Source organism: Lepisma saccharinum, chromosome 20 (genome assembly GCF_977018435.1).
Source record: "Lepisma saccharinum chromosome 20, izLepSacc3.1, whole genome shotgun sequence".
NCBI lineage: Eukaryota > Metazoa > Arthropoda > Insecta > Zygentoma > Lepismatidae > Lepisma > Lepisma saccharinum.
Window position 1 is genome coordinate 54,940,461 of NC_139248.1, and position 18,645 is coordinate 54,959,105.

Genomic DNA, 18,645 nt, shown 5'->3' on the forward strand with positions numbered 1-18,645 from the left:
AAAATAAGAATACGTTTTTCCATGTTACGTAAAATTAAAGGTTGCGAGTGAGCAGCATATGATGGCCGCGCCATTCACGAACAGCTGGCGCGGAGTGATACGTTACTCGAAGTGAGACGGTTGTTTACAGAAGGTCGGAAGGTTCGTGATTCTTACTTTAACAACAAACTGAATGCACCAGCCAGAGAATACAGTAAGACAAAAACTAGTTGCGGTCCACGCGAAAGCTGCACTCACTCACTCACTTATGAGCAGTGTTTGTGTTTGTTTTTCTTTAAGACTGGCATTGTTACAGATGCGAGTTTCAAACAATCAGTCTTCTTTCCTACCTGGCCATTAACTAACGCTTAGTGGAAGATCGAGGGGTATGTATTTACAAAAACAAACCAACAAAGGCTGGGCGGCTTGCATTGTCATTGTAAGCGATAAAAGATATAGCATGGGTTAAAAACAAATTGATTGGCGCCTGAAGGAGGCAGAGCAGACGAAACATTTCTCGATAACACATAAATCCGATACATCAAGGTTCTTTCGTATGAAGCGAAAGTGTTGCAAACAGTTGATTTGAAACATTTGTTTCATAGGGCTAAATTGTCACTGTGTACGTAAGACACTTTTTATTATTCTTGATATTCTGGAAAAAAGATTTGCCGCCCCCAAGAGTTGCCGCCCCTAGGCACGTGCCTAGTGGGCCTATTTGGTAATCCGCCACTGCATGCCATCATGCCAAACGTCAAGATTTGCGGTATGGCTTCATAACAAAAATGTAGTAACTGAACCTAATCATGTGTTATTTTTTTTAGTCTTTTTTAAGTTGGGGGAGGGTGGCAGGCCCCCTCTGGCCCCTCCAGAACTGCGCCTATGATAGCTGAGGCTTTACACTCATTTTGCAAAGTCCCTGACTTTCTCAGGTATTTTACATAACTGTGTAATGATTAGCATGCTAAAAAAGAAGAGTTAGACTTCAACTTTGTAAGTTAATCAAATGAATCATGTTAGTTAAATATTTTTGAAACTAAATTAAAAATAAAATGACAGAACCTTTTTATATGCAATATTACACAAAAAGGAAGATTGTTTGGAAGATAAAACGAAACATGTTTCCGGTTACAGATTCTGCCAAGCAAAACTAATTTAATTCCTCTGACTTTTCCAGGTTTTCAAAGCTTTTTTAAAAAATCATTTGTTTCCAATTACCTCAGTCCTAACATTGTTTTCCTGACTCCCCAGTTGTCCAGGACTTTGGAGTCAGTGCGAACCCTGTGAATAAATTATCTGAAGGGAACGGCTAAGTGACTTGACCCTGGCAGTGTGTCTGCTGGCATAATATTGTTTCTATGGTGTATTTTCACTTTTAGAATCTTATTCGACAGTAAATATAAATGCCACTGGCAACCAAGAAGCTATTAAATGGGGTTGCATACATGTGGGATAGAAAATGGCATTTTCAACGGTTCGTAGCATCGAAATTTTTGGCCTTGATGTCCTCTGCACACCGTGAAAGTTGTCTGTTGTATGGTCACACCACTGTGTATTTATGTTCAAGACAATTACAAGCAGAAAAGAAGAAAAGTTGCAGTAAAACAAATTCCGATTGACAGAAGTTTGTAAATAATAATGTACTTGATTTCTTGAGTGTTTTGGACAAATAACAATATATGTTAAAAGTACTTCAGGCAATTTTTTGTCCCAAAAATCTAGCAATGATTCTGCTGTGAAGTGGATTCTTCTATTTACTATTTACATAATATTAATTAACCCTAAGCCATTGAGTGGCAGAATGGACATCAGTTCCAGAAAAACCCTGATGTTGGAGAAAGAAAACAAAGTTTTTTATCCTTCTGCGCAGTGGTGGCGAAAAGGGATCACAGACCTTGCAGTGCGGGTGGAGAGCTAAATGCTTCTTATATGGTTGGATTTGTATTGCAGTCATTGAGGAACCCTTCTTCCATAATGTAAAGAGTGTCCAGAAATAACATATTCATTTGTCCAAGGGCAAATTCGAAATTCATGCAAAATTTGTAAAACCATCAACGTAATTTTTGTAGGTTTTTATAAATTGAAATTAAAAATTTTCATGGCTCGAGGGGGGAGCCATAGCCGCCTTGGGTACGGGCCTGACTCTGGAAGATAATTAAAAGTTACAGTAAATATATTTATAATACTAAAATGAAATAAACGACATGAATGAATTTTTACATATACAGGGTGTTTCTAAAGGTCGTTTACAACGCTTGGGAGGTGATTCCTCACACGAAAACAAGCAAAAAGTGTGAGTTCCATTTTTACGACCGAGGCTTCGTTTCCGAGATAGGAGCCTAGCAAAAGGTGACAAAGTGAACTTCACACCTAACTGGGACGAATACTATCACAGATAGAGAGGCAGTTCCAAGGGAATCATCAAGGAATCGTATGTGCTCAGTCCGGAAGTCACTATGAAAAGTTCACTGCACGCATGCGCAATGGAGTCCTCAAAGGAATTGGGGATTTCCAGCAAGAACACTGCGTAGAAGTGAACGGCAGACATTTTGAAAACCGTCTGTGATTATCGCCCTCGGCAAATCCCAGTGAGAACACTCTTGGTATTGCTCCCCACCCCCTTTGTGTGGTGCAAGTGACATCTTCAGTTTGTGTACAGTGACACGCACTGTCTGTGCGTAAGATATTGTAGCATTTGTTGTTTGTTGTGTGTGGGGGGATATTACGTAGTTGTCGCGTGTAAAAATACACGTTGTCGCAATCATCTGATATTGTGTTTTTCTTTCCCTCCTCCTGGTAGAGTAATGTGTCTCTCGTATGCCACATGACATGAATGATTCGTTCATTCCTCGCGTGTAACTGGGGTATGCAACCATGCTCAACTTTTCGGATTTTGTGTTCCGTGCTCATGTTTTGATGTTTGAGGTCGGGATGTGTTGTCTTTAACGCATTTCTCATTGTCACGGTCCTTCTTGCTGCGTTACATACCCTTTCCATGCATTGTTCTTGCTGGAAATACCCAATTCCTTTGAGGACTCCATTGCGCATGCGTGCAGTGAACTTTTCATAGTGACTTCCGGACTGAGCACATACGATTCCTTGATGATTCCCTTGGAACTGCCTCTCTATCTGTGATAGTATTCGTCCCAGTTAGGTGTGAAGTTCACTTTGTCACCTTTTCCTAGGCTCCTATCTCGGAAACGAAGCCTCAGTCGTAAAATGGAACTCACACTTTTTGCTTGTTTTCGTGTGAGGAATCACCTCCCAAGCGTTGTAAACGACCTTTAGAAACACCCTGTATATATGTAAAATATATATTTACATATATAAAGTATTGTTTATGCCGATCTTGCCCTTCCACCACAAAAAAATTTACCTAGACACCCAAAATTGATCATTAGTTGACGGTTCTGCAGGTACACACTTTTTTTGTGGGAGGATTTTCATTCAGTTATACTGTATAAAAGAGCTACTGCAACAACGTTGTATAAAATAGCCATTAAACGTAAGTCCAAAGTGAAAGGGTCTGCCTTATCGCACAACACTTCTGCAGCCTGGCGTTCTGACGTCACTAGAGATCCACTTTATTTTAGGCTAAATAGCCAAGTTGTTAGGTTAGGCAAGCTAGGTTTAGTTCTCGTAGCATAAATAATAAGTACGCAGTGTATTTACGCTAATGGAACCAAACCTAATGACCTAACCTAACAACGTGAGAATTACATATCTGACGTCAGAACACCAGTTTGCAGAAGTGTGGTGCGATAAGGGAGACTCAAAGTGAAATTTTGACGTAACACTTTACGCATTATGTTTTTCAATTGTTATATTGATATCGTGCTCATGCCTAGTGTTCACAATTGACGTGTATTCGTATTAATCAGTATGGAGTTGCTTAGAACTGGATTAAAATCAGTTTTAGGAGCACCTCAACCAGGCCATCAGTCTACCGGTGCAGAAACGGTACCTATTTGAAATATAATAACTTTCCGAGAATTGATTTGCGCAGAGCTGACCAACTGTAACTACCGATGCATTAGATTAGCTTTAGCTAAAGTAAACAGACTGTTTACACTAACAATATTGTACAATGTCATATATCATTTGCGGTTACATTGAATTTATGAATACATTGTGAATGGTATAAAGTGCAAATAACGTGACTACATAACAATCAAGGTTAAACTTAGCGATTGGCTCACGTTTCGTACGTTATATGGTGATATTTTCTAAACGTGATCCTGTTCTACATTGCATTTTTCACATACCCATATGCATGATATGTATTGAATAATTACTGCATCTTAATAATATCACGATTTTTCATGCTATGGTGTTTGTGTATGTGCCGTCCCTATACAGCTATCTGGCGTTATTGTTCTTATTTTGTGTGTGTATTGTTGCGCTATACGTGCCATTGGTGGCAGAACATGTTGAGCACTTGTTCCATGATCTTACCACCATAGGTTCCTGGTTGGAGTCTGAGTCTGGGCATGGGTGTTTCTTTGCGAGTACTCATTCTAATCATCATCCATTTGTATTTATGCTTCCACGGTGGCATAGTGATAATCCCATTGTCTTGTAATCAAAGTGGTTCTGGGTTACATCCCTGACGGATAACATTGCACAATGGTTCAGATCCACTTTAAACTGTAGTCCTAGCCTGATTAGCTTATCAGAACATAAAGTGCACTTGAACATGACTTGAACAAAATATAATTATACAATGCAATTTTTACATGTTATATGCCAGTTCCACTTACCCCACCATAGTGGGACAGTTGGCCCACAATGGGGCAACTGGGCCACCCCATTTATATTAAATACTACTAACCAGGTTTGGCATTTTGCCCTTTTTTTCGTTTTTTTTTCAGATAAAACCCAGGCAGAACTGTTTTTTTTTCCAGGTTATGTTTATAAATATATATATTTTAAAAATAAAATACATTTTTCCCTGTAAGTAATATAATGGAACATTCAATTTGTATTGTTTTAGTTCACTGAGTCAAAAACTATTTAATATTTTCTGTTAACATTGTTAGGAATTGACAATGAAGGTCCCACACTTTGAAATGATTGAACTAAAATCATACATAACCAGTGCCGCAGAGCATTGAGGGCCCAGGCCTACCTACCAACTCCCGGCTGCACTCCCACTTGATCCTACTCTGAGGTGGTAGATCATCCAACTAGTTACGGGGTGACGTATGGTCATCACGACGAACCCCCAGTCGTCGTCGTAGGTTTTCATGATGGGGTTACGCTACTCATTTGTAGCTCCCCAATTTAATCATGATGTGAGTGTTCACCAGTCTCATACACAGGCCGAAATCTCAGGAGACTCAAACCTGCACACGTCCCATAGCCAGAGCCCAAAGCATGACCGCACAGCCACAGTGTGGGACAAATGATTAAATTATCTAAAATACCATGTTCTGAAACATTTGACCAAGAGTTTGATTCTACTCTTCCTGGATAGCGTAACAGTTAGTAGATCTGTGATCAGTTCCCAGGGGGTAAAGGCAGCTGGAGTTTGGTTGTGATCACATCATCTCCAAAATGGCCGAGATCAAGAATATGTTGGACCCTACCCCCATATCCCCTGAATGTGTCTTTATGGTGCGGTGCTATATGAACGGGGAACTTTACCTTTACCTACTATACAACATATGGTAGCTCCACACACACTTGTAAATCTGCTTCAATGCAGTTTGTTCAGAACTTTGTTTTCCCATTATTTTTGTAGATGTTTCAAGTTTAAATATCTCCTAACCATGCCAAAATTATAAGGCTGACTTATTTGTCTTGACTGATTTCATCCAAATGGAATACCGTATCCAACCTCCAAAATATCTGATTGCTATGAAACTAACAGTTCCCATGGACAAAACATTAGTGGCCCCCATTTGGATCCCAACGTAGATATGCACTATATTGTTAAAAAAATATTTGTCACACCATAGCTTAAGAAATCCCTAAAATATTTAAGTCTCTTTTCTTAATGTCCAAAAATGTAGTTTAGGCAGATATTTGAAAGTGGCATCAGAATTTGGAGCTACCTCAGAATATGAAAAATCAATTTTTCATCCACCATCTTGAAAATAGAATCATTCGCAGGGTGTATCTAGTTGTGACATGAATTTCAGCTTAAAAACTCTAAAATTGCTGAAGATATCGTCGTCTCAAAATTGGTGACTTTCCCCTATCCTTACTAGACCACACACTATATTACTGAGTTTTTACAAAAAACGTCAAGCTCGAGTAATGTCGTAACGTAGCTGAGACTTGGTTTTCTTAATCTATGAAAATCTAACCTCAAATATTTGCATAACTTAAAGCTCTCTCAAGGCATGTTAAATCGTCCACCATCTTTAAACATGGTGGCAACAATCCTTTAAGTTATCTTGTAACTCTAAAAATTGCAACCCAAAAGCTTAACATTTATGGCAAAATGTATGTTTGCGATTTTACCACCACTCGTCTCCTAAACTATGAAATATAATCTTAAAAGTTTTACTGCAAAATTGCGGACCAACGGATTATCTACAATGTCTGAGTTTAGTCCCTTATACTCTGAAAATGCATTGTAGACAGACAGTTTTGGGGAAAAAAAGAGCATGGTGTAGAGCATGCATGCAACATGAGGAAAATCAGTTTTTCATTCACCATCTTGAAACCAGTGGCGGCTGGCCAAGTGCAACAAGTGCAGATGTTTTCACCTAATTTTCAAATTAATATTGACATTTTTCATTTGCTTGTTAAATTAAACTATTTCCCAGCAGAACGCACACGATAATACTCAAATAACACGCCGCTCGGCGCTACGCACGTATTGAGTTCGTCCCAACCCAAGAGCAAACACCGCTAGGTTGCGGAAAACTTAGTTGGTTGTCATGGCAACGGTGACGTCACCTAGCGTTGGCCTTGAACGGGTGTCGCCTGCTAGATGAAGCAGTTCTCTCGTCGGAGAAAACATTGCATCCAGTGCGTGTGGCAAAATCTTTGCGTTCTCGCGAGATCTTGTTCCGCGTGTGTGTTTCGCGTTTCCTATCGTGTGTTGGGTTCATGTGTTGAGCTGTGGTTTCTACAATGAACCCAGTAAATGACTTAGTGTGTAATTTGTTGCAGACACCATTTTCCAGATGGACGGATGAAGACAAAAAAGACGTTTTAAATTGGGGAGGGGGGGCACTGGCACTTACTATTTGTTTTTCATTGCCTATAAATATACTTCTTCACCTGTTATTTTAGGCACGAGCCGCTACTGCTTGAAACACATTGTTCAATTTCACTCACATGCAATACCAATGTAGTCTGCCAAGTTTTCTAGCTGCAGAAACATGTTATCATGGTCACTAAATAGATGACTTGTCTTTTTTTGCCCATCCACCCCAGCCATGTTCCTCCTAAATCATGCATTATGTTTCAATAATTTTATTGTGAATTTACAGTGCAAGTATTGTCACAATGTTCCTGAAAGTTTGATGCACAAAGCTCGAAATTGTAGTCTATAAAAAGGTTTGAAAATGTCAAAAATGGTAAAAATGTGAAAGTATATGTATGCATTGTATTTACTTGAGTACCCCACACCCCCTATTTTTAAGGAAAAAAAGAAATTGTGGCAGATTATGAGTGTGCTCGACTCTTTGGGTATAGAGCTCCTAACCACAAATAACATTTATCCTACATGGGTAAGCAACCCATTATGTTCATTCAGTGCACTGAACTGGCAGGAGGGAGGGGTCACTGTCTCAGTGCAAGGCATTGGAAAGAAAACAGAACCCTTGCACACACACTAAATTTTGAGAAATTAAATGAATCACTTGAAAAGTTTTTTTGATTTAATTATGCCACAGTTAACCTATTACTTTCATGACATTGCAATAAAATGTACTCAATTCTCCTTTGTAATGTTTTATACATGGAAAAATTTATTATTAAAGTTGATCATCACTGGTGAAACTATCTGGCTTGCGCACATACGGAAGTGACTGGTATCTAAAGTGCTACCACATTTCAAAATTATAAGCTTTGTTTGTTCAATGTTTTATCTAAATATTTCAGACACTTGATTTTTGTTTCTTGGATATATGTTCCTATTATTTCTTGTTAAAAGTCTATTTCTAGCATGATTTGAGAAAAATATCCTGAAAAAACCCACTGTGACTTGTACCATATTAATTATTTTGAGTATTACAAGCTTGGCTAAGCCTTTACTTTACAAGTTTTCTCAAACTGTTGTCAATTCTAGAATCTCACAATTATTTAAAGCAATAATTTACAACATTTTCTGAAAACACCCACATTTTGAGTAGGTTTTTTCAAGGTGGGTTTTTCTGAAAAACCCACGTGGGGGAAACTGCGCTGGGCCCACCCGGGCCGACCCTGCTACTAACATCACTATCTTAATACATGTTCTGTAATGTGTAGGTTTTTGGTAGTGTGCACTGGTTTCTGAAAAAAAAAATAATGTTGAAGGAGGAATTACACTTTTGCTGTTTTGTTGAAATTTATTAAAAAAAAATCTGCAATTCCCAAAAAAACATGCATTTAAAGCAATGCCTCGGATGTAGTGTGACTGTATACATAAAAATATTCTTGCCAGATATTACATTATTAAATAATTAATAAAAAAAAGGATTGGTCCCATTCTAGCCTATTCATGTGTGGAGAGTCTAGAGTTTCAAGTTGAATGTTACAAACATTCAGATTGATTTCCTTCTGTCACTCTGCAGATATCCCATTGGTAAGAAATTTAGTTCCAAGTGCGTCAAAACATGTCTTCATCTTACATATTCAGTTAACTGCATGCAGGGCTGAGGAATGGAGTTAACTGAACATACAAAATGACATCTGGTGTGATAGATTAAAACATGATTTGATATTTGTTATTTAGCCTAGTTTTTCTGCCACTTTTGGCTAATTGTGACTGAGAGTGAGTGATGATGATATTGATGGACACTCACAAAGAACACTTATGCCCATAACAGGATCCAAACCTGGGATCACTGACATTGCAGCACATTCAAGGTGTCTACCAGCCTGTAATTCCTGGAAAAGTCAAGGAATTTACTTTTTTCTGGAAGATGCATGGAATGTCCATCAAATTTTCTGTGTTTCTGGAAGAATCACCATTTTTGTATTATTGCACTAAAGGTAGGTTTTGTTTTTGAACACGGAAGAAAAGACAAGTAAGAAATTGTACATTTTTTGTGGACAAACTATAGTTCAGTTTGATATACTGGGAGCAAATTGAGAATACAGGAAATATCTTCAATTGCTTTCAAATTCGGCATACTCACTAATTTTGGTCTCGTAATCACGAACCTGCAGTTAAAATTTGGTGGTCACGTCTAGAAATTGCAAAGTAAGTCGAAAATAGTGGGTCCGTGAACGGTGAAAACACCCTTGATTTATGAAGAAAACAAGTATTTTTTTGCAATGATTTGCGTTTCAAAACTATGTTTACAATCACCCTTAATTTTAATTATGCTTGCCTAACCTAACCTTACCGTGAATGGTTCATGACGCAAACATGTCTTCCAGCTTTACGCAAGATGCCATTTTCTCACATGCAAATCAACAGACACACTTATTGCACAACACTTGAGCAATGTTGGTAGCAAGACTGTTGTGCGGAATGGGTGATGTCTTCATATCGTTTCCATGTTAACGTATAGAGAGAGCCTCCCTGATGGCGCAGTGATAGCGTCGTCCCCTTGTAATCAAGGGGTCTCGGGTTCGATACCCGGTGGAGGCACAAGTGGTTCGGATCCCACTTTAAACTGTAGGTCCAGTCCCGATTAGCCTTACTGTGCATAAAGTGGACTTAAAACAACAAATCAACAACATTAACGTATGGAGAATCAAAGCGGTAATTGAGAAGGTAATTTTGCAATTTCTAGACGTGACCACCAAATTTTAACTGCAGATTCGTGATTACGAGTCCAAAATTAGTGAGTATGCCGAGTTTGAAAGTAATCTGAGATACTTCTGGTATTCTCAATTTATACCATACATTGAGTATTACCGGTAGTTAGTAGAAATTTTCATATTAATTACTCTAGGAAAAGGTGTCATATTTTGAACTATTTTCAAGTAGAAATTACTACAATAAGTGGCTAAATTTTTGGGATGTGCTTGGTTAATATTAGGATCAATAATAAATACAGTACTAAATTTTACCGTAATTATGTATTATTTGTGCTATAATTGTTATGCTTTTTTGTAAAAAAAGACACATTTGTTTTTCTAATAGCCAATATGTGGCAAGTATGTAAATGTTCACCCTTGATGCTTCCATCTGAAACAGTCAATTTCTGTTCAGTTTCACTTTTTGTTGTTATATTTTTAACATGTGAAGTGAGCATACTAAAACCTTGGTGAAGTGGTAAACTTAGTCTGGCGTTTAGCTAAAATGTTGTTATCTTACATACTTTTAAATACATGAATCGGCCTAATGACTTGGTATGGAAAATCTGGAAAAGTCGTGGAATTATGTTTTTACAAAATTGTAGACACCCTGACACTGTGCTAACCACTTGGCCACAAAGGTCGGTCAATTGAATGTTCAGGGTTGATATTTAATGTCAGACATTGCGAATAATTGTTTATAGAATTTGTTTTACTTGTTACTTTTTTTTGGTAACAAATTTCATATAACCCTTTACCCTTATTCACTTTCAGATAGAACGTTTGATTGATCGTGCCCAGTCGTCGACCCTCCTCGAGGACCGTCGAGATGCATGCAGAGCTCTCAAAGCACTCTCCCGCAAGTACCGTGTTGAGGTGGGAGCACAGGGGATGGATACCCTGCGACAGATACTGGAAGCAGATCGGAACAATGGAGAGATAGTGGGCTATGCTTTGGACACGCTATGCAACATAATGGCACCAGAAATATTTGAAGAAGAAGGTAATAGTAATTTGGGTTTAATAACATATGCAGTTATTACAGTGTTGTATCTGGGTTTAGTTGGTAATTATTTTTGTTTGGCTAACAACTTTAAGGCCAGCCTATAATCTTCCAAAATAAAAAAAAAGACAAAAAGAAAAAAAAGCTTAGAATACCTTCAAGAGCATTCACGTGAATCACTATTGTCTAGATATTATCAAATACAATCTATACAAAATTTGTATAAAATGGTCTTACGTGAGTGAGTATTGAATTTCGAAACTAAGTTTCGGGGTTCGACTGTCCCCTTCTTCAGTTCCTTTTCTTCTAGGCACAAATCATTTTATGCCACATCAAGGTGACTTAAGGTGCTCCATTGCTGAAAATCCCACTATCTCATTAGACATATTCTGCCCAATTCCACTGGAACAAATTGCCTTCTGTGGCTCTTCTGTTTCTGGAGTAAATTCAGTTGGGCTAAAGTAAATTGGTGCATTCCAGGTGTGTTCAGTTAACAGCACAAACTGAGCATGTATAGCAATGCATACAAGTAATTTGAAGACTTGTCTTCTTCATACTTCGGGAGAACTCACACCAAAGTGACAGGTGACATCTGTCACTTGAGGATTTCACCAATCAAACGCAGATTTATGCAGCCTGTAATGCTGCTATGCTGTGAAACATTGCTGCTGTTGATTTGGCTCATTCCTAGGCAGCACGTGTCATGTACGAGGGTGAATCAAATATGAATGAGCCTTGATTGGCTAAGCGTCGGAATGGGTAGCAGGGTGTGATTGGGCATGTGCGGCCGGTAGGTGGGGCTGTCGTGAGTCAGGAACCAGAACAGCCGGCGTGTCGCATGCTTCGTTTAGTAGCTCTCACGATGAGTGAGCAGAGTGTGCCAGTGTCTGTTGTGCAACACATAATCATCAAGTTCCTCACCCAGGAAAACGTCAAACTGGCCGTAATTTACCGGAGACTGCAGGCCCAGTTTGGGAATGGTACCCTCTCGTGGGCAAGAGTGAAGGTGTGGTGTAAGGAATTCCAGCAAGGCCGTGAACGTGTTGCAAATGAAGCGCACCCCTGTCGTCCTCGCACCAGTGTGACGAATGAAAACATGGCTCGTGTTCGTGAACTTGTCGAACAGGATCGCCGAGTCACTGTGAAGCAAATTGCGGCAGAACTTGGTGTGAGCTATGGAAGTGTCCAATCAATCATCACAAAGCACTTGGGCTTCTGCAAAATCACAGCTCAGTGTTTTCCCAAGCTGCTGAATGTTGCTCAAAAAGATGACCGACTTCGCATTGCTTGCCAGCTTCACTCTCGTTTTGACGTGGAAGGGGAAGCGTTTTTGCATCGCATCGTTACCTGTGACGAGACATGGGTGCATCATTACACCCCAGCATCCAAGCGTGCCAGCATAGAGTGGAAGTGGAAAGGCAAAGGAAGCCCCGTGAAGGCCAAAGTTCGGTTGTCTGCGGGGAAGGTGTTGGCCATGGTGTTTTGGGACTGGAGGGGGATCCTACTGGTGGATTTCTTACACGAACGTCGGACCATCAACGCACCCTACTACTGCGGCCTCCTGGATCAAGTTAAGGTGCAGTATTGACGCAAACGACAAGGCTGTCCCATCCGCCAGGTCTTGTTCCTCCACTACAACGCCAGACCCCATACAGCAGGTGTTACGCGGCAGAAACTGGTGGAAATGCACTGGGAACTGCTTCCACATCCACTGTACAGCCCAGACCTTTCACCATGTGATTTTCACCTGTTCGGACCCCTCAAAGAAGCACTTGGGGGCGAGCGATTTGCGACCAACAATCAGGTGGAAACCTTTGTGCGCAACTGGTTGGCTACCCACCCAGCTTCATTCTACGAGAACGGCATCAAGAACCTACCACAACGTTGGGAAAAATGTATCACTAAGGACGGAGACTATGTAGAAAAATGGGATGTGGTAATGTGTCTGTTTCCTTCAATAAATTTTGTTTTTCCGCACAAGGCTTGTTCATATTTGATTCACCCTCGTATCACTTTGGTTTGAAATGGAGAGTGAGTGTCTGTTTTGAAGTAAATATTTTGGAGTGGAATATTTAATAGTGGCAACACTGCTGTATATATGCCATCTAACAGAACCGGTGCTTCTCACTTATACCTCACGTTAAGTTTGATACCTAAAGAATCTCCCACTAAAGGGACTCTTCCTTCCAACACTAGGCGCATGTGCAGTGACGAGAGGAATAGCGTATCATTGAAGTTGGCAGTCTAAAGTTGTGTATTCAGACTCAGAACCCGACTAATGGGACAGTTCTGGTGATTCTCGCTGTACCTCCAGGACAGACCGTCAATGCGCAGTATTACGCATTACAAGTCTGTGGTATTCCTGTTCATTTTTGGAACATAATCTGCGACCTGTGTTGTGAAAGAAGAGGGGAATCCACTCGACATTTTACAGAACAATGCTCAGGTGCATGTAGCACAACCTGTGGCTGATTTGTTACCTCGATGGGACTGGTAGATGCTCTATCATCCTTCATACTTCCCAGACTTAAGCCCCTGTGACTTTGATTTGATACCTAAGATGAAGAGCATTCGCTTCCGAACTGTTCCAGAGATTCTTCAGGCAATAGACTGCTCCATTCAAACCATCAACAGAACAGGCACTGCTACAGAAATACTACGACTTCCACATCGCTGGCAACGGTTGTACACAATGCTGGTGAACACATCGAATTGCTGTAAAAGTTTCACAGAGGTATCTCTTTCGTGTCATTTTTAAATTACTACGTAGTTGCCACTATTAAATTTCCAACTCACGTATATACAACTATAATGTCTCTTTTTCACTTTGTCCATAAAATTACTATTCTCAAATCCATTAATTGATGCAGATGATCCGTATTGCTTGTAGACCATAGATTGGAATGGTGCCAGTCACAAAACTTCAAATTATGACCCTGCAGTATTTTGTTATTCCTTTTATTCCCCCAAATGTATCATTCTGGAAAAGAAAATACTGACCTGATGCATTAATTTTCAGAACTTCATGTATTGAATAAACTAGCAAAGAAAAGTATTTGAAAATATCTAAATGGACGAGGCTTTATAATGCATAAAACCAGGTGTAATTCTATCTCAGTTCTCATGTTATGAGGAAACCAAATTAGGGTTGTATAACTTTTGAAACACAGTGTATTTTGTGACTTTTGGCATTGACACGTAATTCCTGTTCAGTTGCGATTTTGAAATATCCATCTTTATGCTTGTGACATATCTTTCTGCAAAGATGAATTTTGTAGGAAACAAAGATAAATGTCAACTTTGCATGATGCTTTACATATGAATAGTTCACAACACTAGTGGCGTAACTCCACTTTTCGTGGAAATTGAGTTACATGTGTAACTTACGTCTGTAAGTATCAACATTTTAGTTCTAATGTCATTTTTACGCCGTAAAGGCACAGTGGCTGTTATGGAGAAACTGCATTGCAATTTAAGGTGCACTAGCTCTTATCGCCGGCCTTGATTACTGCTCTTCCTTCTTTTCACAATAAACATATTGTGTATATGGTATATTGTTATAGTTGGTGTTACATCTGGTGTAGTTGTTAGTTTTCCATTAATAATACTATTATTATTAGAGTTAACAGAACACAGTGAGACACTTATGAACTGCAAGCATAATTCCTCTATTTGATAAAGTAAGATTCATTTATCAAGGGTGTTTATACAGTAATATAGTTTTACCTACATGTTATATAATAAGTTTTACCTTAATCGGTAACCCTTACTATACAGGGTGATTCAGAATTCCTATAGTAGATCAAGTTTTGATAAGGAACCCATGTCGGGAAACGTACCATTTTGGTACTACACAGATGACAAGATCATAGTTTCACATCTCCATCATCATCTAATCGGGCAAAAATGGTATGTGATGAAGTGACACGATGCAGAAAATGCTCTGCATTCAGATGTAACACAGCTCTACCATTACGTCCGGATTTGCCGTAAATTAACAGCATGTCTGTGTTCTCGGCAAACGTGTATTCAACCATACTATACTGTCTTCGGCAACAACTGAATAGCTACTGATGCGAAGGTCGAAGCACAACAGATTGTAAACAGAGGACATTGTGAGCAGCACACTTGACATCAGGTGACTGAAGATGTCGCCCTCCGTCAATTTGGGTTGCCTACTGTGAAGCGGGAGATGTGAAGTTATGTGATCTTGTCATCTGTGTAGTACCAAAACGGTACGTTTCCGGACATGGGTTGTTTATGAAAACTTGATCTACTAAGTCCCCTCTACAAGCACTAGAAGTGTGTAATAGGAATTCTGAATCAACCTGTATAACGTGACAACTGATAACTAAGATTCAGGGTAGCCCTTTTCCTTACTTCGTGCGCTGTTCGGCTTAATTACAATCTGCATTTACTGGGAAGTAATGCTTCTGAGGACCTTTGGGTGAAGACAAAAAATAATTTCATCATTATCTTTACAACTTTGTCGCTGTGAGTTTTTACTTATAAAACAAAATTTGGCCAGAGACAACATTTTTCACTGCACCAATAAAAAAAAATCACACATTTTATTCGACAATTTATTTTTTATAGACATTCTTTTCAAAATATTGGCAAATTCTCAACACCACCATCACAATGACAATTGCACAGCAGTATCGATTGTTTTTGGAACAATTGCTCCAAATTTACATTTTTTTATGGCATGCTTTAACATTCTGAATGGAAAAGATGTTCAAAATTTGGTTTCAACAAAAACTTGCATTTTAATTTTTTAAAAATAATATGTAATAAAGTTCATAATTTTCATCCTCACTATCAGGTTCTACATAAAATTTCCTTTGTTAATGTAATTTTTTTTACATCATATAAATTTGAAAATCAACATTTTGTAACAGTGCGCTTAATTTTCCCATAAGAAAAGCATTTACCACAAGAACCCTTTTGCACCTTTACGACGTGAAAACGACTCGAAAGTACATATCTCCTCTAAGTTCAAATTCTTTGTCACAGAGGAGCAGCTAAACATAATACTAAGTTATTTAAATGTACCTTTTTCTCAAAACTGTCTTCAATGGAGTTCAGAGTTTTGTGCTCTGAACCCCCATCATATGTTTTTTTGTCAGACTAAATAATTTTACTTGCAAGTGGTTTGTAATTAAATCTGAATGTTACTGCATAAAAAATTTGGAGGTACTGATCATGTAATTCTCAATAGTTCTTTTTATTATGTACATTATTTGTTGATTTCACCTGTTTATCAGAAACAAGTAGTGTTTTATTTTTAAGAGGCAACATTTCTGCACTTATGATTATCTCTTGGGAACCAGATCGTTGCCAAAACACTCTTAATACATTATTTATATTTAACACACTAATAACATAACCCGTGGTGAAACAGCTCGTGAGGGCCAGGTCACACATACCGACTGCCAGCTCCCACGTGTGAGCTGGGAGATCATTCAACCAGTTACGGGGTGACGTGTGGTCAGCATGACGAACACCCAGTCGTCGACGAACACCCAGTCGTCGTTGTAGGTTTCCGTGATAGGGTTATGCCACTCATTCGTAGCTTCCCAATTTCCTCATGATGGTGGGTGAGGGCCTTCCCGATGGTGTAGTGGTAACATCGTCACTTTGAAATCAGGAGGTCCCGAGTTCGATACCTTCTGAAGGCACACTGCACAGTGGTCCAGAACCCACTTTAAACTGTACGTCCAGTCCCAATTAGCCTATCTGTGCATAAAGTGGACTTAAAGCAACAACTCGATCAATCAACGGTGGTGGGTGGTCACCGGTCCCATACACAGGCCAATATCTCTGGAGAAAAGTTGTTACTCTTCCCCCAAGAGACCTGCTCACCTGCACACATCCCATAGCTGAAGCATGATGCCTTAGACCGCATGTCCACGGTGCGGTGACATTTATGACACTGTTGTTTCTTTTAAATACATAAGGAAAGTTAAGTCAATCCATTAAATTAGGCACACACAGGAGATGTACTACGTAGATTTTCAGGAAAAAATGCAGGCTTGACCAGGACTCGAACCCGGGTCTCTGGCAATCCGTGCCATTGCTCTGCCACTGAGCTACCGAGCCGGCCTGGCTTCGCCTGATTTTTCGCTGGCGCTGTTTTACCTGTGTGAAATCGTGTCTGCAAGTGCTACTGCAACGGGATCTGTTGCCTGGAACCAGACAACGTCAACGTCTGTAGTGTTTCAAAGGCAACAGATCCCGTTGCAGTAGCACTTGCAGAGACGATTTCACACAGGTAAAACAGTGCCAGCGAAAAATTAGGGGAAACCAAGCCAGCTTGGTAGTTCAGTGGCAATGGCACGGATTGCCAGAGACCCAGGTTCGAGTCCTGGTCGAGCCTCTAAGTTAAGTCACACCACAAAATATATTTTTGCATAAAAATGTTGGGTACAAAAACATGTTTATTGATATACAACTGGAACACTCTCTGGATAAGTGGATCTGAGGCTCTTATGGCCTCTAATCAATGTAGGGGTAAAGGCAGGTGAAGCATTATGCTAATCACATCACTTCTGCTATGGTGAACATCAAGAACACCACATCCCTCATTCTTATTTTGCATAACTATTTCATTTTCTACCATGTGTAAAGTACACTGCAACAATATTTGTATTAATCATTACTTGTCACATGTGATTGCAGTGCATCATTCGACGACTCGTATCTTTATCTGCCAGTGCTGAAGTTAGCTTCTGCTGGATCATCAGTCATGGGCATCAAGGGGAAGGAAGCTGCTAATGCTGATGCAGACAGCAATGTTCTTGTCCTCCTGCCAGCCAGGGACCTGCAGAATGTCTTTCATTACTCCCTTTTTGACTATTATTTTCCTGTAGTTTACGGTTATTACAAGCATAAGAAAACAGTTTTTCGTTGTTACGTTTCAGGAGAACACACGCTCCCTTCATCAGACATTTATTTTCATTTTGACTAAAGATACAGGTATAACAATGGTTAGCAATTTTTTAAACAAAAAGAATCTGTTATATAATGGATGTTGTCAATGTTACATTGTTGTAATATAGCAACTTAACTGTGAAGAGAAGCCATCTGTTTTATTTTTATTTCAGATAAAAAAAAATTGATCACATTAATTTTTTTTTAAAATTATGAATCCCAAATATCATCAGGTAATTCTTTTCACAGTTAGGTTGCTATATTACAACAATGTAACATTGACAACATCAATTATATAATAGATTCTTTTTGTTGAAAACATTTCTAACCATTGTTATAACTGTATCTTTAGTCAAAATGAAAATAAATGTCTGATGAAGGGAGCGTGTGTTCTCCTGAAATGTCACAACAAAACACTGTTTTCTTATGCTTGTAATAACCGTAAACTACAGGAAAATAATTCTACAATGCAAGCAATGCGTACATACAAGAAAATCTATTATCCCTTCTTGACGCTTGGCAAAGAGTTAGATGAGTTAATGGGGAACATACTTTGCATTATGAAGCCCACCATTAGTACATGACGTTCCTCGTACTGTTCCTCCCATCAAGATAAAGTTATTTTAACTACCTCTGTATTGGACACAACCAAGACGGTCATGTGCTGCAAGACTGGACTCTCCAATGTACCGTGTCTGTAATGTTATTTTAAGTGTTCGGCATATTCTTATGGAATGTGCCATTTTTACTTCCGTAGACAAACCCTTTGTTATCCATGTTGGTCGATAATGACCATGTTTTAACAAATGTTTTTAGCATTT

General features: G+C 39.1%; 1 protein-coding gene across 1 annotated transcript in view; it reads left to right on the top strand.

The window, feature by feature from the left end:
* The first annotated feature begins 3,781 nt into the window (after positions 1-3,781).
* Positions 3,782-18,645, top strand: part of p115 (General vesicular transport factor p115) — a 134,084-nt gene continuing 119,220 nt past the window's right edge. The window contains exons 1-2 of the mRNA XM_083141489.1: positions 3,782-3,939; positions 10,663-10,891. Of these exons, the coding sequence (XP_082997615.1) occupies positions 3,862-3,939; positions 10,663-10,891 (307 nt within the window). The 5' untranslated portion in view covers positions 3,782-3,861. The remainder of the gene's footprint in view (positions 3,940-10,662; positions 10,892-18,645) is intronic.